The following is a 24,080-nucleotide window of genomic DNA, read 5'->3' on the forward strand; positions in this document are numbered from 1 at the left end:
GTTTGTTAAGTATGATTAAAAACAGTATTGTGTAAGATAACAAGTTTCATAAAAATTAAATTTTTCTGGGATGGTACCAGTGATCTTTCCCGGTGGTAAAACCGCCGCAGGGTTATGGGCACGCAATCTTCCACCCTTTAGAGCTGGGGCGAAGGAAAGGCTGCACTCTAGACGTAGTTGGGGCCGAAGCCCGTTCAGACTTTATTATAACAACAGATGCTGGTAGTGAGCTTGCAGCACCACTAAACTCCGAGCAGAAGAATATTCTGAAAAAGTAGAGCATTGTGCGAATCGACGTGGCAGCACGGAGATCGCACCGCGCCGTCTGTCTCTGTCCGCCCGCGGCTGCTTCTATCTGGACTGTCTCATCGGGCCCGGGCGGACGTGCCGAGCATCAGTCTCGCCGGCTCCGGTGAAACTGCACTATCCTGAACAGAGAGACGGAGGGAGACGTTTCTGGGCGACCATTAGGGCGGTGGGCCGCCCTTCCCCTTTAGTCCGGCCGCTGCCACCGCTAAGGGCGCCAGCTGGCTGAGGCGCCCTTACGGCCCCTCGTAAATGAGGCCATAAAGCGCTCCGCGCATGCGCAGACGAGACGGCGCGAAGCAGCAAGTGGTTGGTGGACGGCGCTCCGCCGCGACGGCTGCTTATCGCTCCATTAATAAAACACGGGCGCCGCTAGCCTTAGCGGCCCTGTAGGCGAACACACACCATTACTGAATAGGTCAGGGTTTTCTCGCTGTTTCCTCTCTCAAGTCTCCGCTTTAAGGAGCAGCTGCTATCCTCCGAAATCCGAATATCGCGCTCTCCATCCTCAACACCGATTGGGTGCTATTGCCTTTTCCATTCTATCGATCACACACACACACACACACACACACACACACACACACACACACACACACACAGAGAGAGAGAGAGAGAGAGAGAGAGAGAGAGTAGTATTGAGGAATACAGACAACATTATAAACGCCAAAAAATTAGTGACTGGGGAGAAATAACAAAGGGTATCCCACAAGGTTCAGTTTTATGTCCTCTCGTATTCCTTATATATGTGAATGAACTTCCACTTAACATTCAACAAAGACACACACACACACACACACACACACACACACACACACACACATCATATCTGAAGAAGAAACACCGACGACAACAAACAGATGGCACACAGTCATCTACAAAACAGTTCACAGGATAGGTAACACACTGAAAAAAATTCCGAAAAGTGTAAGAATGGACCTGCACACCGAGGGTTTCGTCTAAATTTGAGAATGTATATAAGAGAACACTGCGCAACACTTTTCAAAACCCCGTAATCACTTCCTATTGAGACGTATATGTTTGATATGTGGCTCAAAGGTGGCTGTAATGATGCAAAGGCGTGGCGCTCTGCGGTGTCATCCTCGGGGTCAGGGACGCTTCAAAGAGGAGTGTGTTGACACATTCGAAGAAAAGGCCACTGGTCAGAAGTTCGTGTCATGTCGATTATGGGTTAATGATGTCGTATTGGCACCAAACTTCACCACAGTTCTGCCCAACGCCACAGAGGACATGTCACAAGATTGTAAGGAAGCCGCGACCCATCTTACCTACATTTTGCCCCTTCTTTGGACACCTCCGCGATGGAAGCTAGAAAACCGACATACAGCGTTGAAATCATGCGGTTTTCTTTTGTCTGGCCGAGGAAAACGTTTCACACACACCGCCGCTCTGAATTGACACGAAAAGGCTTCGAGGGGTGGCATAAAAGGTGTCAACCAAACCACCATTCCCCTTGGAGAGTCCATTCCTACAGTTTACTGTCGAAAACGACAGTCTGCAGTGCGATAAGCAGCGTCCTGTTGCTCATCGCACTGCAAACTGTCGTTCTCTTGACATTGTTCAACAAACCCCTGGACGCTTCAGTACCACTCTAAAGATACGTGGGGTCTGCAACCCCACTAAATGTGAACCGACGACTTTGGGCTGTAGGGAGACCGCAGTTTCTAGCTCTGGTATACACGGTAGAGCCGCTAGGGAGCATTCAAAACCATTCGACGTTACTTTAACGTGATCTGAAGCAGCGGAGTGTGTTTATGCTTTTTCAGCCATCAGGTTTCACGACCCCCCACCCCCCTCTCCCAACGCGCTCGGCAACATCCTCACTGCCACTCATCCACATTTGTTGAGCACATTGAAATTGACGTAGCTGCACAGAGAAAACCAGTGAGAGAGTCCTTGATGCCTTCTGCTAGGCGTACACGACTGGAGTGGTGTTAAGTGGTTGCCTATCTACAGGTTCCAAGAACACTCTGGAACAGTGGTTGCCAACAGGTGGTCCGCGGATCTCCAGGGGTCCGCGAGCTATGCCAGAGGGGTCCGCAAGATGCTATTAGAATAAAAAATATATTAAATATATTTCGTACGATAACAGATTTTTTTGTTTTGGCCGCTTCCTGCATGAGCAGAGCTTTAGCGAACGCTGACTTCTGCATCTAGCGTCTTCCTAGAGCCAACAGACATTAGCACACACTAGCGCAAAACTAGATTAAGATAGAGGCAAATAATTCTGCTGTATGCCGTTAGACTGCGCGCGCTGACTCTTTTCAGCTGACACTTTACGCAGAAACTCGCATTTCATATGACAACGGACCATTGTTAATTTATTGCCAGTGCTTTCACAGACCGTGTTGTTTACATATTCAGAATTCTGTATTAAAACAGTAGTGTTTGTAAAGCGTTGTTTTTCGCTGAAGCTACAGTTCGCGTAATTAAAAATGGACCGTTGGTTAAAAAGTGGTTTGTTGAAACTAGAAAGGCCTACAAATGAATAGTAAGACAAAGATTTTGAGTAATAATCAAAAATTTAACAATAACAATGATGGATAAATTGAAAAAGTTTTAAGCTCAACATTTTTTCGGTAATGAATATCTCAATGTTTTTTCTAAGTACCAAAAATAGAAAACGTATAAAAAGACTCTTAATTTGGCTTTTTTAGGTACTTGAAACTGTGACATGACAACGCGATGAGGGGGCCTCTAGAAAATTTTGTTGGGAACCCCTGCTCTAGAACACAGGATACTTAAAAGTAACAACAGTCATTTTACAGTTGGAGAACAAAGGACATGAACCAAAGCCGAACAGAAACACACACCGACCTATGCAACAACCATAAGCAAAAGGCCGTAGGGGATGGACGAGAAATAAAGAATGGATTGAATTCATGCATAGCACCCGGCAGTGGAACCCTGATCTCGGCTGTAAAAGAAAAATTCAGAAGACGAAGGCTCACACACACTCACACACACACACACACACACACACACACACACACACACACACACACACAAAGCCTACTCTCATTACAAAATTCGACATTCCCTTCCCAGAATACGTGAAATACGATGATTGTGGAACAGGTAAATATCTGCTTAACAGTGACACAGAGCGTATCCTGCAGAAGCACGAAAAAGTGGAGTCAGACAAGAAGCAACTATAGTCAATTTACATAAAAAACCTCCCCTCCTACTCACCAGTTTACAAAGCTCATTCACAATCAACATATCCCTAAAATATTTTCGAAAACTGTAGCTTAGGAAACGACAGATAAACAATAACATAACAAGCCAGTGTTGTCAGCAGAATGTAGTGTAAGGGGCAGTTAAACGGATAAAGAGACAGTCGGAAAAAAGTAAGTAAACTGTTTATTATTTCAAAGGTAACCACCATATTTATTAATACATTTAGACCACTATAACAAAAGACGGCCAGGACCTTCATAGGAAAATGTTTGCCGTTGCCAGTGGAACCCTGATTGTCCTTAAGCGTGCATCTACTTGTCAGTGCAAATCGACAGCCACCAATGGGGTGAAATCCGGACTGTACGAAGGATGTGTAACGGCTTCCCAGCGAAACGTCTGCAGATTAGTCGAAACAACCTCGGCAGTATGGGGGCCGGTGTAGGGTGATCAAATATGGCCATAGTAAACAGGTTCAAACGGATGTAGGTTGCAGTACTTACATAGAGCTGAAGAGGCTTGCACAGAATACACTAGCGTGCAGAGATACAGGAACCCACTCTTCGGACTGAAGACCACCACCAGCACAACAAATAAAAACTAATACAAAATAAGGAAACTGTCGAAGCTAATAGAGAAGAGATAAAAAGAGAACAAAATGTGAAAGCTTGAAGATCTAAAAATTTGGGAAATTAAGTTTTTAAAATCCAGTCATTCTACTAAAGTGAAACCAAAGTCGAAAACATCGAAAAAATTAGTTGTTTTAATACCAAGATCATAACAATTACAATTTTTACATTTTCGAACACTCCCAATTTGCACTTCCATATTTTTTTCTTTTACTCGCCTATTTATTTTCTTAGCCAATGTTTCAGCTGAAGTAGAAAAATATCTTCTTCATTCAACACTTTTCAGAACACTATAAGGAAGATCTCAATTCTTCGACTATTTAATCTGTGAAGCGGGCTACTGATAGATACCAAGGTGACAAATATCATGGGATACCTCCTAACACAATGTCGGATCTCCTTTTTCCCAAAAAATGGTTCAAATGGCTCTGAGCACTATGGGACTTAACATCTGTGGTCATCAGTCCCCTATAACTTAGAACTAGTTAAACCTAACTAACCTAAGGACATCACACACATCCATGCCCGAGGCAGGATTCGAACCTGCGACCGTAGTGATCACGTGGTTCCAGACTGAAGTGCCTAGAACCGCACGGCCACACCGGCCGGCTCCTTTTTCCCAGCTTAGTTGGAAACCCTCTGCAGAAATATTGAGGCTTGCTGCCTCGATAGGTGTCTATAAACTGCGAAAGTGTAGCCGTTGCAGGATTTTGTGCTTGAATTGACCTCTCGATTATGCCACATAAATGTTCGATGGGTTTCATGTCGGTCTCAGTGGTCAATCATTCGCTCGAATTGTCCAGAATGTTCTTCAAACCTCTCGCGCCATGAATAAAAATCCCTTCGTTGTTTGGGGATATGAGTTCCACGAATGGTGCAATGATCTGTTCATTTGAACCAGAGGGCCAATGGTTCAAATGGCTCTGAGCACTATGGGACTTAACATCTATGGTCATCAGTCCCCTAGAACTTAGAACTACTTAAACCTAACTAACCTAAGGACATCACGCAACACCCAGTCATCACGAGGCAGAGAAAATCCCTGACCCCGCCGGGTATCGAACCAGGGAACCCGGCTGCGGGAAGCGAGAACGCTACCGCACGACCACGAGCCCAGAAGACCAAGTCCCCATGAAGCCACCATCAGTGGCAAAGCGCCTTGTTGACTGCTTGGGTCCACAGCTTTGTGGGGTCTGTCGCCATACTTGAACCCTATCACCAGTTCTAACCAAATGAAATGTCCAACCCCGATACCGACACGGTAGCTCAGCGTGTTCGGTCAGAGAGCTGGTTGGCCTCTGTAATAAAAAACTGAGTGAAAGGATCAACAACGAACTTGAACGGATGTCATGTGACGTCCGCAACGACCAAACACAAAAAAAAATAGCTGAGTGGTCAGCGTGGCAAAATGTCAATCCTAAGGGCCTGGATTCGATTCCCGGCTGGCTCGAAGATTTTTCTCCGCTCAGGGACTGTGTGTTGTGTTGTTCTAATCATCATCGTTTCATCCCCATCGACGCGCAGGTCGCCAGAGTGGCGTCAAATCAAAAGTCTTGCACCTGGCGTACGGTCTAACCGACGGGAGGCCCTAGTCACACGACATTTACATTTTACCAAATGAAATCTGGTTCTCCAGGATTCTGAGGTCCAAACGATGTGGTCACGAGCCTAGGAGCGGGGCTGCAAGCGATGTCGTGCTATCAGCATAGGCGCTCGCGTCGGTCGTCTGCAGCAATAGCCCATTAACAACAAATTTCGGCACACTGTCCTAAAAGATACGTTCGTAGTACGTCCCACATTGATTTCTGTGGTTATTTCAAGAAGTGTTGTTTGTTTCTTAGCACTGACAACGCTACGCAAACACTCCTGCTCTCGGTCGTTAAGTAAAGGCCGTCGACCACTGCATTGTACTTGGCGAGAAGTATTGCCTGAAATATGGTACGCTCGACACACTCCTGACACTGTGGATCTCAGAGTATGGAATTCCCCATAATCGAAATGGAATGTCCTGTGGGTCTATCTCCAATTACTACTCCGCGTTCAACGTCTTTTAATTCAAGTCGTACAGTCGTAATCACGCCACATATCCGAACCTATGAAGCGCCGTGCACAATGACAGCTGCGCAATGCACTGCCCTTTTATACTCTGCCTTGGTGATACTCTCGCCATATTTTTTTCACCTCGCTGTATAGTAGAGGTTTTTTTTCACTCAGATGTATAAACTTTATTAGAAAGGAATCATAATTTCCTAATTTTTTTTGTCTGTTCATCTCTAATGGAAATTATTCTCAAGTCGGTGCAGGTTTAAAACATCGTGTCGACGAAGACATGATTAGAGATAGAGCACAAGTTCGTATTGGGGAAGGGTGGAATATGCAGGCAGGCGTGTCCTATTCAACGGAACCACACCAGCTTTTGCCTTATTCGGTTTAGAAAAATCACAGCAAACATTTGCTGGGATGTCCTTACAGAGGCCTGCACCATCGTCCCGTCGAATGCCGTTCCCTCGAGAGGTGCAGACGAGGGAGGTGGCGCGGTGTTACGACACTGGATTCGCCTTCGGGAGTAAACCAGCTCAAATCTCTGTCTAATTATCCAGATTCAGGTTTTCTGAGATTCCCGTAAATGATTTAATGCGAATTCTGGGAAGGTTCTTTTGCGAGGTTCTTCCCTATCCTTACACGAATCCTAGTTTGTTCTAAGCCCATAATGATTTCGACGCCAACGGAACGTTAAACTTCAAGCGTTATTTCCTCTTCTGGGAGAACTGAACCCTCTGTCGATTGATAAACAAAGCTAAAAGTGAAAGTGAAAAAGAAACTATTGGCATATATATTCCTATCTGTTGGTGTGGGTGACAAGTAGTTTAATAGCTTTACGACTGAAACGAGACCCAACTCGGAACAGTAGCCTGTGCCAAAAACGACGAAAGAAAACTCATAACAAGGAATCTTCGGAATAACGGAGATCTTCATAAAAGTGTCGTTTACTTTCCTCTTTATTTCTGCGACTTTATTTCTCCAGCTGTTGGCTTCAATTACCCTCAACACAAATATGAGCAACTTCTTCGATGCCTTCGTTAACAGCTTCTTCAATTTTTATGTAATCAGTAAGCACTAGCTTAGAACCCGGATGGATGAATAAAAAAACTTGGGCTGAATTTCAACTGCAGGCTGCGGTTCTAGGCGCTACAGTCCGGAACCGTGCGATTGCTACGGTCGCAGGTTCGAATCCTGGCTCGGGTTATGTCCTTAGGTTAGTTTGGTTTAACTAGTTCTAAGTTCTAGGGGACTGATGACCTCAGATGTTAAGTCCCATAGTGCTCAGAGCCATTTGAATTTAGAACCCGCTTCGTCGCTCGCCTAGACAGTGTGCTCTGCACAGATCCTTTTGTTTCCCTTTAATCGAATTTTTACGTTGTTCACTTTTTATACTTTTCAGGCTAATTAAGGCCGTAGAAGCATGGTCTTTCCCGAATGTATTTCTGGCCAAAAAGCGATTCTTCATCAGTCCCTAAGCTTACACACTACTTAACCCAAATTATCCTAAGTACAAACACGCACACCCATATCCGAGGGAGGACTCGAACCTCCGCCGGGACCAACCGCACAGTCCACGACTGCAGCGCCTTAGACCGAGCGGCTAACCCCGCGCGGCCGATGCAGGATTCAAACCTGCGACCGTAGCAGCAGCGCGGTTCCGGACTGAAGCGCCTAGAACCACTCGGCCACAGCGGCCAGCAGTGATATTTTCATAAAAACGTTCATGCTGTAAAACATGTTCATTTAGATGTGAAATACAAATTCTTATATATTTAGTTTCAAGTATACTTTAATATATGAAGTATTTTATAAAAATTTCTGTCCCCACGTTAGGGATAGAATTACCAAGAAAACACTGGAACACGTATTTTTTTAATTTCCAACAGAGAAGCCAAATACAAATTTTCAAGGATCTACTTTCAAAAATGCTTTCGTAATTAAATATTTTCATAACAACATTTCATCCCCTATTTCAACCCTTAAGAGTTGAATTTCCAAGACCAATGATCAACAGATTTTTATATTTGTACCTCAGAAGTCAAATACCAAGTCAAGTCAAATACCTTGATGTAGCTTTAAAAACGCTTTAGCAGATCTTTAACAACGATTAATCTTCAAAAAACTTCATCCACTATTTCACCTGCTTGAGATTAAATTTCCAAAAATATTGAAACACGTATTTCTTTATTTCCGACTGGGAAAACAAATACCAATTTTCATACATATAGCTTCAAATCTGCCTTAATAGCGACATATTTTCAAAAAAAATTCGTCCCCTATTTCATCCCTCAGGGGTGGGATTTCGAAAAATACGTTCTTCCGCGCCACTTTCAGTATAAGATCAACTCCCCCTCCAAATTTGAAGTTCCTATCTTTATCAGTTTGGCCTGGGCGATGATGAGTTAACATTAAGCACTTCTCCTGTTTTACGTATCGTATCGTCTTATTATTTCTTTTTAGGGCTATATTCTTTCTTGTTTCCGTACAGATGCTATTAAATCTGGTACTTGTAAAGATGTAAATGTTGTAATTCAAGTGCACAAAGAGCTTAAACATTCAGATATCCTATGGATATGGAAAAAAAATGCAGAATCAAACTAAGCGTACGAGTGTTGACTGAATATTGGATGTAATCTTCCTAGTGATCCTGTAGAGAGAAAACGTTCAATTGCAGTTTGAAACGGCAGGAGAAGCCAGTTGTAAAGGTGAATGAGTGGAAAACAGTGCGGTATATTTCAGCAGATGACATGTAGGAAAATGGAAAACAACACCTGACTACATTCGAGGTGGAGAGGAGCATTCTGCATGCATCTCCACTATCGCATGCGAGCGAAAGTAGCAACGCGATCAGTCGTGGGCACTTTCTCATTCGACGTAATGGATGCTCTCGCGGTTCCATAATTCAACTTCAGATCGCCGCGTAAGATATCACCAGCACCATTACTCCTGCGAATGGAAAATATCACCGGAACGGGAGTGCACTCTGCTGCAGAGAGAGAGTTCCAGCGCCACGCATACGGGGAAATACTCCACGCGTCTGAGAACCAGAGCCCATATCGTACCGACAGAATGTAATAAAATTTCATAAGAGGTCATGTTGCATTTGTGAACGACAAATCTCCAACCATATTCGATTCAGACGGCTAGAGATGGAACTCCAATGTTAAGTTATTGTTCGACAGCTGAATACAGTATTTTCTAGTAGTAAGGACGCTTCCTTACAATCATTCAATTGTAGTGCATGAAGCACTTGTGATATACCCAACTTTTTACACGGCTGGAAGTAAGTCTCAGTTATTGTAGCCTCTTAACATATTGCGCCAATTCATCTACTATCTCCGCATATGCCAGGGCATCGAAAAGGTTTTATTTGCGGTTTTGCAGTTTTTTCCACGAAAGCACTGTTTTTATTTAACGCCCAGTTCATACACACTTCATTACAGGAGGAAAAAGTGGCTGGGTTGGAAGAAGGTGCGAAAATGGACAGTGACGCTGTTGAAAGAAACAGCTATGTATTTGTCTGAAATGACTTAGAAGTATCAGGGAAAGGTATAGCGAGAATGCCTTCAGGGAGGTTTGAACCTCATTTCTAGCGACAATGGATCCAGTTGCAAACAGTGTCCTCCCTTCACAGTTACTACGAAATACCAAACAACTAACAGAAAGCGACAGTTCGAACTAGTAATTACTAGGGCCAGCCGCTGTGGCCGAGCGGTTCTAGGCGCTTCAGTCTGGAACCGCGCGACCTCTACGGTCGCAGGTTCGAATCCTTCCTCGGGCATGGATGTGTATGATGTCTCTAGGTTAGTTAGGTTTAAGTAGTTCTAAGTTCTAGGGGACTGATGACCTCAGATGTTAAGTCCCATAATGCTCAGAGCCATTTCAACAATTTGTATAAAGTTCCTGGGTCCGGAAGACCCCAGTTATGAATCCAGGTACTAAACTGGGAAGATTAGGGACGTAAAACCCTGTTTCACATGTAACCAGGTCACCATCGTATCTTCGATACCGCGTTTCTGTCTCATCTTTTTGTGTTTAATAGGTAGTCAGTCTTGTCGAACTTTTATTACTATCTTGTGATAAATTTCGACCCAAGAAAAATAGCTCTTCCATTGAGCCCCTCGTAATCTGAGAGAAACATCAGCTATAACGGATAGACGGTAACAGAAGGTTGGAGTTTGACGTGAGGTCAATATTGACCTTACTAGCCAGATTTCTGCTGGGGTGCCATTTCACAAGAATCGAAGAACGCTCCGTCTATTACAGTTATATTCTTATATTCAGCGTTGTTTCGGAGTGTTATAAACTGACGTTTGTTTGAAGAGAAATGTCGCAGGGCAAACAACGAACTCGTTTTGAATTTAAAGTATCGGACGTGTTTTATCTCTATGACCCTATTTGCGAGGAATGATTTCGCCTCCAGACTGAAACTTGCTGGACCCGTCGCTTCGACGAAGCGTGAGAAATAAACTGTTCTGCCAGTGCAACAGCTCTCGGGACCAGTTATCAGATCGTGGGCGCACGTAAACACAGCTGTTAGCACCCGCAGTTACTGCCACTTTCAGCAATCGTCACAGACACAACCAACCAACCCATAATTCTCGGGAAATTCTATTCCTGCCTAACGCCCATGTTTTGAGGATTACCACAAAACTTACCTGCCGTTGACGATCTGCAGCTCACGTTAATTTGTCTGTTAAGCCCTCGTGTCAGTCACGGCACACTTCCTTTTTTTATAGCCAACCACGATTTTCTCGAAATAGGAGGCAACGGATAAGAATCTGTTTCAAACTGAAATTGCGGCTCACGAAAGAACGCTGACAGAAGACAAAAACATTGATATTATTTTCTAAACGGGGATAAGTGAAATAAACACAGAAGCCCCACAGATGAAATCAAGAATATGGAAGACTGCAAGAACGGAGATGAAGCTTTACACAACACTCGTCAGATGGTGGAAATGCAGCACGGAGGCTATCCATTAAAAGCAATAAGGAATTTTCTGAATGTCTGAGGCCTGACGTGATTTTTAGATTAAAAACGTCACAAGTGTTCTAAATCCCAATTCGCCATTCCTAACAAACATATCTCAAATATAATTATACCGACAGATTATTGTCCTTTGCATTTCGATTCGGTTACATGAGAGAAGTATTGTTGTACTTGTATTTGCCCACCCGGCTAACCGCGCATCGACGTCCAGTGTGCCGGCCAGTCTGTGATGATGATGATGATGATGATGATGATGATGATACTGATGATGATTGGTTTGTGGAGCGCTCAACTGCGCGGACATCAGCGCCCGCACGATGTCCCAATTTTTTTCAGTCCAATCTAGTCACCATCCTGAATCATGATGATGATGATGAAATGATGAGGGCAACACGAACACCCAGTCCCCAGGGCAGCCAGTCTGTGGATGGTTTTTAAGGCGGTTTTCCATCTATCTCAACGAATGCAGACTGGTTCCCCTTATTCCAGCTCAGTTACACTATGTCGGTAACTGCTGCGCAAACACTGTCTCGACGTATGCGGGCACCATAATTACTCTACCACCTAAACATTTGGGGTTAAACTCGTCTGGTGTGAGGCGTTCTCGGGGAGAGGGGGGGGGGGGGGGGGAAGGATACACTTCCGGCCGAACCGCACAATAACCCTGGGTTCGGTGTGGGGCTGCGGTGGGGTGGGTGGACTGCTGTGTGCTGTGGCCTGTTGTGGGGTTATTTGAGCCACTGAGGGCTACGGCAGGACGAAGCCTCTCCGTCGTTTCTGGGTCCCCAGTTTAATACACAATACACAAAGCAGTACTTTCCTTAGAAAAAGAAACGTGCATTCGTGAATGTCCGACTAGCTCGCACTGCACTGAGACAGTCGTCTTTTAAAGTAGTGAGCTACTGCATTTGTCAGTCGTCTAACCATGTCACGTACGGAAAATCAAATGGTTCGGGGCACTATGGGACTTAACATCTGAGGTCATCAGTCCCTTAGAACTTAGAACTACTTAAACCTAACTAACCTAAGGACATCACACACATCCATGCCCGAGGCAGGATTCGAACCTGCGACAGTAGCGGTCGCGCGGTTCCAAACTGAAGCGCCTAGAACCGCTCGGCCATACCACCTGGCGGTGTATGAAGTACACTATCAAATACTGTACGGTAATTTTCAACACCGTCTGCAAGCTACAGTACATCATTACTCTTCCACTTCAAAGAAGTCAGTTAGCTTTCTTTGACGGATCATACTACGTAGTTCCTTTAGTACCTATTGTTTTATGCTCATCAATTACAACAACTCAGTCGGTTCGCCCATTTTGTCGCTCCATCCCCTTAAACACATTACCTATATTATGCAATATCTCACGTGTACTGGGAATATCATCTAAACTTCCTTCTTCATCTTCGATATCATTCTCGACTGCTTCATTACTCTCATTTCGAACAACAACAATAATGTCATTGTCTTCTATACCTCTGAAATCGGTTCTTCGTTGTCATCAGCTATCCAACGGTTGAAGTCTTCAAGGCCAATATTGCACTGCGGAACGTCACATGCAGAATGATTGTCACTGCTGTTGAAATCTGTGTTGCTACAGCTCTCATCTGTTGCATTTTCTTCAATGGAACACTGGGGACAGCAATTCCTAATAGTGGTTGAGGCGATGATTTGCCACGCCTGGTCTACTGGATATGGAACACTCTTCAGATTTACAGATTTCAAGAACATTTCCATTTCCTCTCGGAATTTACTACTTGAGTGAGCAGTTTATGGCGATACTGAATTTTAAAAGCTGGTGATGCTCTGATCAAGAAGCTGAATTAATGCTATCCCATGTTTGGACAGAAACAAAGTTTTTATTTTTCCATCTACTGACTGCAATACATCAGCAGATGGATCAGCTGGGCAGCGTGATCTACGATTAGCAGAGTTTTTTACCGCAACTTAAGTGACTGTAGGTGCTTTCTCACTGACGAAACAAAGTCTTCTTGAAACCAGTTGGTGAAAATGTCACAGGTCACCCAAGAATCCTTTAAATGCTTGTAATGAGGAGTAACGATGACATTTTACATACTTGAAGCATCTGAGGCTTTTAGTTTTACCTATCCAGATAGGTTTCAGCTTACGGCTGCCTGATTTATTTGAGGCGGAGGGGAGGGTTATTCTGTCATTTCCAAACCCGTCTTATTCACAGATTTTTTATATTAGGTATTTTTTGAGACGATGACTAAAGCAGTATGACAACCAAGTTTTATTTTGTCTAGTTGGCTATTTCGTAACTTGTTCTATCCACTCTCGCTTTCAGTGGCAAAACTCTCGTACACAATAAGTGGCTGACGATGAATCATCGCTAACTCTGTACACAGGATTTAAAATGTGTCTTACATCGTTATGAACTGTTCTAGCCATTCGGAGTCTCCAAAATGTCGATACTTAACAAGATTTCGCTAATGACTGTATTACACTTTTCCCTCTCAATGCACATTATTTATGTCTGTATAATAAAACAGTACAATAAGTATTAACCAGCATGGATAAGACTTTTAAATACATCATCTTGAGCAAATTTCTGTTTCTTTTCCCCTTAAGATAACATTAAAATCACAACGTCATTATATTTTATCTTAATTAATAATATTACGAAAGTTCAGATAACCTTACTTCATCGCACTGACGCCGTAACCTGAACACTGGTTTACAAATACTCTTGTGTAAAACAACTGACATTTTGTAAACTGGCATGTCATTGGGCTAGTAAAATCAATTTAATCCTGCCATGTAAAACCGACAGCTAAAATTGGTTTCCGATATACGATGAACGTCTCTCAAAAATTACAGCGCAAGTAAACGTGGTGACATGCACAGCATCAACGTAGATGAGGTCCGAAGTTTACCACGCGTCCACAATAATACTGCATGATGAATGCTATGTTATGGTACATTTACCAATAAAAGTAAAATTAGAGAAATTCATAAAAATCCTTTCTTTTTTGTTTGCATACTCGTTTGTGAATTACAATCGCATTTACTATGGTCAACTGTGGAACGATGGACGGAGCTTCGTATTTATAACATCTAACCTACGACAGCTGTAAAGGGTGATCGAAAACTTCCCGTTATAGGGCGTTCCTGCAGCGTATATGAACGTAGTGCGACTCCGATGCATATATAGAAGCATCAATATGTAAGCAAGGGATTAATAAGGCATTCCTGTCTTTCCGAAGTGCATGCGGTCAGTGTGGATGCGTGAACTATGACGACCTTACTACCGAAAGCGTCCAAACGGGACCAACGTGCTATTATTCTTTACTTTGCTGCCAAAGTACAAACACCGGTGGACATCCACCGGAGAATGAGGTTATGGAATGACGCGCCAAGTTCACGGTAACGCACGTTACCTTTCCGCAAATGTCGTAACGCAGAAGTTACGCCAACTTAAGTGGGACACACTCGAACACCCGCCCTAAAATCACGATCACTCCCCATGCGATTATCACGCCTTCAGTTCCTTAAAAACGGCTTTGAACGGACTTTTTGACGCTGCAGGACACTGTTTTCAAAGGAGTATTTTCAGCCTCGTGCAAGGGTGAGAAGATTGGGTCAACGCTCACGGCGATATTACTTGATTGCTGTACCGATTCTTGACTTCTGTTTTCGAACGACAACTTTTTGACCGCCCTTTGTAGTTAGCAGTCGGTGACAGGTAAGAGTTGGTACTCAGAGATGCTTCGTGTATCGGCGCTTCACTTTATCTGGTAACACATCATTTCACTTTGTAACTACGTTGCTTCTATCTTAGTTTTTAGATGACTACGTTTTGTCACACAGTGTACACTACTGTATACAGTTAAGAGCATTTGCTCTGAAGATGGTCTTGTAGACTGAAAGTGGTTATCCGAATTCGTTGTGATCCAGACTTGTTAAAACAGTAGTTTATGATCGCTGTGGTTCCTCAATGACATCAAAAACTATCATCTAACATAATTACTATGGCATAAATACCCAGAGTAATGTATGTCCGACAGAATTTTACACAGATAACACGATATCACCACAGGGTAAACGATGACCATTGTTAAGACTGAACCGCTGTAAGTGTGATTCCAGTAAATAGCCGAGTTTTTCGCAGAGGAACTCTACAGATGAAACTTCCTGGCGGATTAAAACTGTGTACTGGACCGAGACTCGAACTCGGGACCTTTGACTTCAAGTTCAAGTCTAGGTCCGGCACACAGTTTTAATCCGCCAGAAAGTTTCATATCAGCGCACACTCCGCTGCAGTGAAAATTTCACTCTGGAAACATTCCCCAGGCTGTAGCAAAGCCATGTCTCCGCAATATCCTTCCTTCCAGGAGTGCTAGTTCTGCAAGTTTCGCAGGAGAGCTTCTGTGAAGTTTGGAAGGTAGGAGAAGAGGTATTGCCGGAAGTACAGCATTGAGGACGGGTCGTGAGTCGCGCTTTGGTAGTTCAGTTGGTTCGCCGGCAAGGTAGCTCAGCGTGTTCGGTCGGAGGGTTAGCTGCCCTCTGTAACAAAAAAAAAAAAAAAAAAAAAAAAAAAAAAAAAAAAAAAAAAAATTAAAAAATAAGTTAGTTAATGAATCAACGGTGAACTTTAACAAGCGTCATAGGACGTCCACCCCGAAACAATACAACGATAAATAACGAACAAAATCAGATCAACAAAACGAAAAAATTTTAAAAAATTTGGTAGAGCACTTGCTCGCGGAAGGCAAATGTCCCAAGTTCGAGTCTCAGTCCGGCACACAGATTTCAATCCGCCACGAAGTTTTATATCAGCGCACAGTACGCTGTAGAGTGAGATTTCATTCTGGAACTCTACGGATATCAATCACTGAGTTACATATGAAAAAAATACAGTCGAGTCGGAACTGTTCGTTCCACACATTGTCGGTTACTGAAATGACATGTATGCTAGTGTCAACTGTTATGGGTAAATATCGAAATAAAAATACTTTTGAAACTTCCTGGCAGATTAAAACTGTGTGCCCGACCGAGACTCGAACTCGCGACCTTTGCCTTTCACGGGCAAGTGCAAGTGGTAGAGCACTTGCCCGCGAAACGCAAAGGTCCCGAGTTCGAGTCTCGGTCGGGCACACAGTTTTAATCTGCCAGGAAGTTTCATATCAGCGCACACTCCGCTGCAGAGCGAAAATCTCATTCTAAAAATACTTTTCATTACAAATTAACAATATAAAATTAAGCATACGCTCATAAAATATGCCGCACAGATCTCCGACCAGCGTGTTCAAGAACCAGGGCTTGTTAAAAACTAAAAACACATTATTCTCTTCATGGTAACTCCTGCCTAGTAATGGCCTCTCCACTTTAGTGACAAACGCAGTACAAATGCAGTGTAGACAGCTCAATACTAACGAGGTATATACAGTAGTAACTCTTCCAAGTAGCTGTGCCAGTCTCTTTAAAATTCACATACATTCGGATAAAGTTCAAATAAGTGTCCGTCTCGCAAAAGAAATAGAAGACTATAACAAACACACACATCAAATACTTGAACTGTTATTCAAAAACAGGTATAGAATTAAACTGTTAAGAGGTGTAAGCTTAAGAAACCAGCACAGTGGTTGCCTTTGGCTTGTCACTGATTACTTTGAGCCGTTGTATGTACCTTGGGATGCTCCTTAACTGGTACCAGCACGCGGACGGTCACTTTGATTGGCTTCTCTTTGATGATGTCAGCGAATCGGCGTTCCTCGTTGTTGTTTCGGTTGTTTGTGGTAGCGCTGCCATTGGCTGACAGAGGTCGCGCTCCGCTGGTCACCCGTTCTAGTTCTGAAACAAATAAGAGGCACCTCTTCAGACATTCTGCAGCTCAGAGGAAAGTACATACATATACTGAAGAGGGTAGGGAACAAAATCAAAGAGTTATCAGTCTTGGGATGGAGCAACAAAACAGAAAATCATTTTAATACCATTTTATGAATAAATAATTCCTTAAATAACTTTTTTTTATTTTACGGAGACTTGTTTCGACTGAAATAGACCACCATTTGATCTAAAATACTATAGAAGTTGGCAGCAAACAAAGATGATTTAGTTTCTTCCGAAATTATTAAAACATGATTACGGTTATCTCCTGATGACAAAATGCCACCTCTCTGTATTGTAATAAGATTTCTAGCAATTTGTGCATAGGTAGATACAAATAGCCCGACAACAAGCGCGCATCGAAGAGTATCAGTAAAACCATCAACGAATGAATTTAAGGCGAAAGTTTTCCATCCTCTGACATAAAGTCTATGTTTGTGGGTTAGAAAAGAAATATGTTATTGATGTAAATAATATCTTCGTCTAACATTTTCGAACTGTATAGACTGCATCGTCTATTTGAAGCTGTGCACGGAGATGTGAGTAAAGCTGGAAGTCAAAGAGAGCCAATCTTGTGAACATCCAATGATTCGTGTTTCAGATTATCACTTTTTCCATCGATAACACACCTCTGAATTTTCCTTACCGTAGAAAGTTTGTTAAGATTACACAACGCTCAGGACATACCGCTTTAAACTTGTCAAGGTAGTTCATGTCTAAATGCTTCTTTCAGTGCAATATTTGTGCGATGGAAACTTGAAAATTGCCTAGCCTGAGACGGCAGCATAGCCTTGCTCAGTCCCAGCAGTGCTTGGGTATATCCCCTACATTTTTTGCGCCAGCAATAAACCAGTCAAAGACATAATACTATGCGCCTATCACTGTAAGCAGAGAACAAGGCGGTCATCGGTTGGAGCTTGATCGCCCAACACCTGAGTAGTCGCCTCCAAGACGCGGTTCACCGCATTATCTTCTCGACTCTACAGCAGCACCCAGTTTTCAACAAATGCGAAAGCTAAGTCATCACCATCACCATCATCATCTTCATCATCATCATCCGGCGGAATGTCCTGACCGACTACAGCTCACACACTTTCACTGAAGTCCTTAGCGATTGAGCAGAACTGACCTTTACCCCACAGTCGGTTTGGACTCTCAATTAACATGACGCCAGTATGACGACGATATCTGCAGCACATGCAGCCTGGCGTTGGTCCGTGACAAGCGCCAGAACCGGTCCTTAGCGCAACACCAACGTTAGCAGTAGAGTTTTAGACCACGTCCCTTATAATACAGTACAGAATTAGGTCATGTATCTGATACTACAATACTGTTTGCTGCATATCGAATACTAAAATACGAACTATCACGATCAGAGATCGGCATATAATACCTGCACAGGAAGGAATACACATCGTAACTATCTTTGACATTAATAATTTATGAGGTTCAATTTACATACTAAATGACTAGTAATGAAAATAAGCCCCTGACGAACCACTAATTACAACCAAGATTGCGTCACATACATATCTAAAGAGAATATCTTGAGAAGCAATTTAAGTGTGGCTAATATTTGATTTAGTTCGACCATGACCATACCTTGTATAAAAAACAGAAGAACTCGCCAACCTACAAATGAATATAAGTTCGTACACAATCTGATGAAACATTTAGCTTCAAAATATTTATAAAAGATCATTATTTTTCAAGAATTTATAGCTGACTGGAAAACATAGAGCGCCGAGTAAACACAATGCATCTTAGATAATATCAAAATTGTTCTGTTCGGATAAAATCCAAATATTAAATGCATAAACTGAGTCTCAGATCGAAATTCTGAAACAGCTTTAATTCTCACTATTGGCCTACTGATGTTAACATCACATTTAGATTTTTATAACACTGAAAGACATATGAAACGTGGAAAGTCTAGTTCAAAAGATAATCAACTTTAAATTATACCTTTGGTTTTACGGATATCAACAACCACCGAAATAAAATTCTTTAAATTGTTATAAGCAAAAGCTCTACATTGCATTTCATAGTCACTGGTCTTTACGAAGAAGTGGAGGTGCTATATTAGAACCACCAACACAAGCTTCATATATGAAATAAATTTAAACGATTATTAGTGTCCTTGTTTAAGAAATTAAAATGCGAAAGATATCTTGACTTTGGAGCAAGTGCGACATGTTTTGACACACGGAACGGAAGAGGGAGACTCTGATGAGATGTAAGAGCCAGACTCTCCTTTTGTTGTGGTGTGGCGCAAAGTCAGCACTTAAGCTGCTGCTTAGGAAATTTTGAGAAATATGCGGAACAAAAAATTTCAATAATTTATTTATTGGCGACTCCATGGAGAGCTGGGTGCACAACGACCATATATATTAAATTAAAAGGAAGGACATCTTTGGCCGTAATATTGATGGTTTATTGATAGCAAAGTCAAGTTTCAATCACATAGTATTTTTCTTCAGTGCTGTGGTGTACAAAATAAACTCATAGACACTGGTATCAACTTATCAGTAACCAAAACTGAGAAGCGATCGTTTCTCAGTTTTGGTTACTGATAACTTGATACCAGTGTCTATGAGTTTATTTTGTACACCACAGCTCTGAAGATGAATACTATGTGATTGAAACTCGATTTTTCTATCAATAAACCATCAATATTACGGCCAACGCTGACCTTCCTGTTAATTTGAATAATTTATGAAGATTATTGAAACCAACCACCGGATTTATATTTATGGTAAGTAAACCCGTCATACAAGTTCATGCAAAACTGAGACTGCGAGCCTGGGTATACTAATTACTTAGTTTCAACTTCTGTCAGATCATCAACAACATAGTTAAGTATGTTGTATGTGTTTGTTCTCTTGAACCGAAACGGGAACACACGTCAGGTTGGATGGTACACGCTACTTCCAGTCGAGAATGTCAGCAGTGTTTATAGTCTGCAGTACAGTATGAATCTTTCGCTTTCCAGTGGACAGTGTGCGCTGATGTGGAACTTCATAGAAGGTTTTAACTGTGAGCCCACTAGGACTCGAACTCGAAACCCTTAGTGACTGAGATATCTAAGCGTGCCTGAGAATCCACCACCCTCAGAGCTGCTGCGATCCAAGTGACAGTCGCTGTGTTAGGTGAAGGTTTTAGGTCGCCATCTTCAGGATCTGGCCGAACCGTCATTCTTTGAGTATAGGCGAGCAGTGACTCAGTTGGCCTATTCAACACCCGAAGGCGCTAGCAAAACATCATTGACACAACAAACATTTATTGGTCGAAAATACAAAGTTGTCATCATTCACAGCTTGCAGCGCCAGTGGCGGGCTGAAGTGGGGCTCGACACCCCACGCCGCATCGGTCGCGTTTACTCGACCTTTTCTAAGGAAACGAATGTCACAGTTTTCGAAGTAATTTAGATACCTTTTAGCGCGCTATAAGCTCAGGTCCGCCCACATATATCTCGCGTAATGATCACAACGAAAAGATCCGAGAAATTAGAGCAAATACGGAGACTTACAAGCAGTCGTTCTTCCCACGCACAATTCGTGAATGGAACAGGGAAGGGGGGATCAGATAGTGGTACAATAAGTACCCTCCGCCACACACCGTAAGGTGGCTCGCGGAGTATAGATGTAGATGTAGATGTAGAGTAGTGGCTAGCGTCGCGGCCTGTCATTATTATTATTTTTTTTTTTTTGCGTCCCCTACTCGAAACCCGATTATTGTTCTTATTTTATTTTATTTTGTTGCTTCTTTTTAATTTATCTATCCGTGCCCACAGAAGATTACTACATGAACGTTTTTTATTAAGTTAGGGGATACAACGACGCAATATTCATTGTTAAATTACAACTGGATTGCACAATAAGCGCCATACTTTTATTACGTATGTATAGAAATTTCAGGGGTTAGAATCTCTTTAAATTCTCAAATTCTTATGTTTCATTGTTATTTCAATTCTTGATTCTCATATTTAATTCTTATGTTTATTCTTCAGGAAGATTTGATGCATTGCCTTGGATGTCAGCGATCGCAGAAATATTGGAAACACAGAAATTCGGAACACGACGAGTATCGTGCGAGGGCAGGTTTGTTCAAAAAATTGTTCAAATGTGTGTGAAACCTTATGGGACTTAACTGCGAAGGTCACCAGACCCTAAGCTTACACACTACTTAACCTAAATTATCCTAAGGACAAATACACTCACACACCCATGCCCGAGGGAGGACTCGAACCTCCGCCGGGACCAACCGCACAGTACATGACTGCAGCGCCTTGGATCGCTCGGCTAATCCCGCGCGGCTGGCAGGTTTGAAACAGTGACTTTTCTTCGGCAAAGAAGCGTCATTAACATTGCTGAAGATTTCACATGCTGGTAATAATTTCGCGGCACACAATGCATAATGGAACACTTTTCCAAAAACTGGTGGTTGCAGCTGATCTACAGGAATCTCACCGAAAACAATTCCGGATAACTTTTCCATTAATTTATTTTTTAATTTATTTACTAGTCATACAATTAGTAGACAAATAATGACAATGTTATTTCAATATGCACCTGAAAACATTTGTGTGGTAATCTTCTACAAGCTTGGATAGAAAAATGGAAAGCAAAAATAAAAATAAAAGCAACCATCGCGTTTCGAACACGAGGCGCAGAAGTGTGAAACTGCAACATTAACCACTGTGCCACCGCTTCGCTTGAACTATTGCCCTTAGAAAGACACGTAAAGGTACTTAGAAAACTCTGGCCGTCGTTTCCTCAGAAACGGACTAAAATCTATTGATAAACCGAGACACATATTAGCTAATTCTCATCTCTCTTACACTGAGCGAAGTTTCTGGGAAATCGAGTTATGTCACGGGTCACTGGCTGCAGCTCGACCCGAACTGTCTGCGTTGCGTCAGACACTACAGGTAATGGGGTGGGTAACCAGGACGTTCTCGTTGACATCAAGAACAACGCCCAAGTAAATACCCATTGGCTAGGCACAGAGTCTGCGAAGTGAGGCTGCGACACACTGGCCTCCGACAGATATAAGGGATGCAGCATCAAAGTAATATCTCTAGAAGAGGGGGGGGAGGGGGGGAGGGGCAGTGGTCACTGAACGCCCATCCGATCTCGATTGTCGATTGCTCCCTGGACCCGTTGGTTGGACCACCAGGAGACCTATTGGCCATTGTCGCTCACAGTTCCCCATCAATCTTGACTTCAAAGACAGCACTGCTGCTACCTGTGGCAATGTCAACCTGGTAGGACTTGCTGTTCCATTAGAGACTGAAGAGGATCTTGAAGAGCACAGGACAGACCAATATAGGTCCAGCTTCCAGGATTGACAGCTGCGAACAGCGTACCAGCAGATCGAGCCACTGGATAGCTGTAATATTTGTGTATGAACTGTCCCACGCGCATTGCTAAGGCGAGTCGCCGATGACATCCCTTGGCTTGCTTTCCGTGAGCAATCAGCGCTCTGGAGGATTCAGCTGCAGCTGAAAGGTGCCTCAACTTTCCGTTTCAGAAACAGTGGTGGACGTGTTCTGTAGCACAAGTTCTCTGCTGACTGTTCTTACGTCCAACTTACGCCGTGTTACTCCACTCTGCATAAACACAATGACGGCATCCCTCTCCGCCTATGAAGTCATTCTGCTGTCACTCAGTTCTCACGGTGTGTAGCAATTAACTCTGTGTTGCGGCCGTATTACATCCAACATCAGCGATCCTTCCTTGTTGGTTTTCCGCCTCGCTGTTGCGTACCGACCCGCTTTGGTCGCGTCTTCCGTTACTAGGGGAAGACTTCTTCAAGTTTACTCAGTTGCCAATCCCATCATTTTGGGGCGATTCCGAGCTACGCTTTTGCTACTACCTATCTCCTACCTTCTAAACCCGCAGTTCTCCTGGATATGCAGTGGGATTAGCACACGTTTTTCAAGGCTGCGTACGGATAGCTTGACACATTTTATTTTCTGTCCATTACGCTGGAGACGAAGAAAAGATTCTAAGACACAGCAAAGGAATGCAGCTAAACCCAATCATCGTTCGAAGGCTGTTGCTGTCAGAAAATAAGGTTTTAGCGACGGTTGCGTGTCATCGTTTCCTTCAGCTGTCCATGCAGCAGACCGAGTACTGTAACAACAAAACTCATCAAAAATGAACGCAAAATGCATATATCGAAAAAAGCAGGTGAAAATTCGCTTGACATATTCGTGAGACACTCCACTCCTTCCAATCTGATTATGTAAGCGTAGGCCAATAGTTTAAATTCAAAGAAATATTATCGACGGTAACTGAAATAACAAATAAATTAATAAGAGATGGTATTGATCCCCAAAGGTACACAAGACGGATCAGAACACTATTGCAGAAACAACGAAAAAAATATGATAAATTTAAAAGAACGCAAAAAACATGACATTTGTGAAGTTTTACAGAAGAAGCTCTAAATTTAGAGCGAACCTAAACGCGAAATGGTTTTAAAAGCTTCCTCAACATAACTCTGTCTCGAAATCTGGCGGAAAACCCGAACAGATTCTGGTTGTATATAAAGTACAGCAGTGGCAAGACGCTTTCAGTACATTCACTTCACGATAACAATGGTTATGTTATTGATGACAATGAAACTAAAGCAGAGTTACTGAACACTGTTTTCCGAAATTCCTTTTCAGAAGTGGACGGAGTAAATATACCAGAGGCCACGCGGAGTGGTTGCACAGTTTAAGGCGCCATGTCACGGTCTGCGCGGCCGCTCCCGCTGGAGGTTCGAGTCCTCCCTCGGGCATGGGTGTTTGTATGTTGTTCTTAGCATAAGTTAGTTTAAGTAGTGTTTAAGTATAGGGCCCGAGGACCTCAGCAGTTTGGTCCCTTAGGAATTAACACAAATACATCAGAACTGGGATCAAGAACAGATGCCAACACGAGTAACTTAGAAGTAGATATCGTCGGTGTAGCGAAGCAGCTTAAAACACTTAAGAAAGGCAACTTCCGGTCAAGATTGTATAACAGTCAGGTTTCTTTCAGAGTATGCTGATACAATAGCTCCTTACTTAGC

The 24,080-nt window shown here is 42.9% G+C and overlaps 1 protein-coding gene across 1 annotated transcript in view; it reads right to left on the reverse strand.

Moving 5' to 3' along the window:
• The window catches only part of LOC126417045 (KH domain-containing, RNA-binding, signal transduction-associated protein 2-like), a 318,731-nt gene extending 300,803 nt beyond the window's left edge, over positions 1-17,928 (reverse strand). Inside the window, exons 1-2 of the mRNA XM_050084936.1 lie at positions 17,904-17,928; positions 16,822-16,985 (exon numbers count right to left, since the gene is read on the reverse strand). Coding sequence (XP_049940893.1) covers positions 16,822-16,985; positions 17,904-17,928 — 189 coding nt within the window. The remainder of the gene's footprint in view (positions 1-16,821; positions 16,986-17,903) is intronic.
• Between the last annotated feature and the right edge of the window lie 6,152 nt (positions 17,929-24,080).

The sequence above is a fragment of the Schistocerca serialis genome, chromosome 8 (assembly GCF_023864345.2).
Source record: "Schistocerca serialis cubense isolate TAMUIC-IGC-003099 chromosome 8, iqSchSeri2.2, whole genome shotgun sequence".
Taxonomy (NCBI): domain Eukaryota; kingdom Metazoa; phylum Arthropoda; class Insecta; order Orthoptera; family Acrididae; genus Schistocerca; species Schistocerca serialis.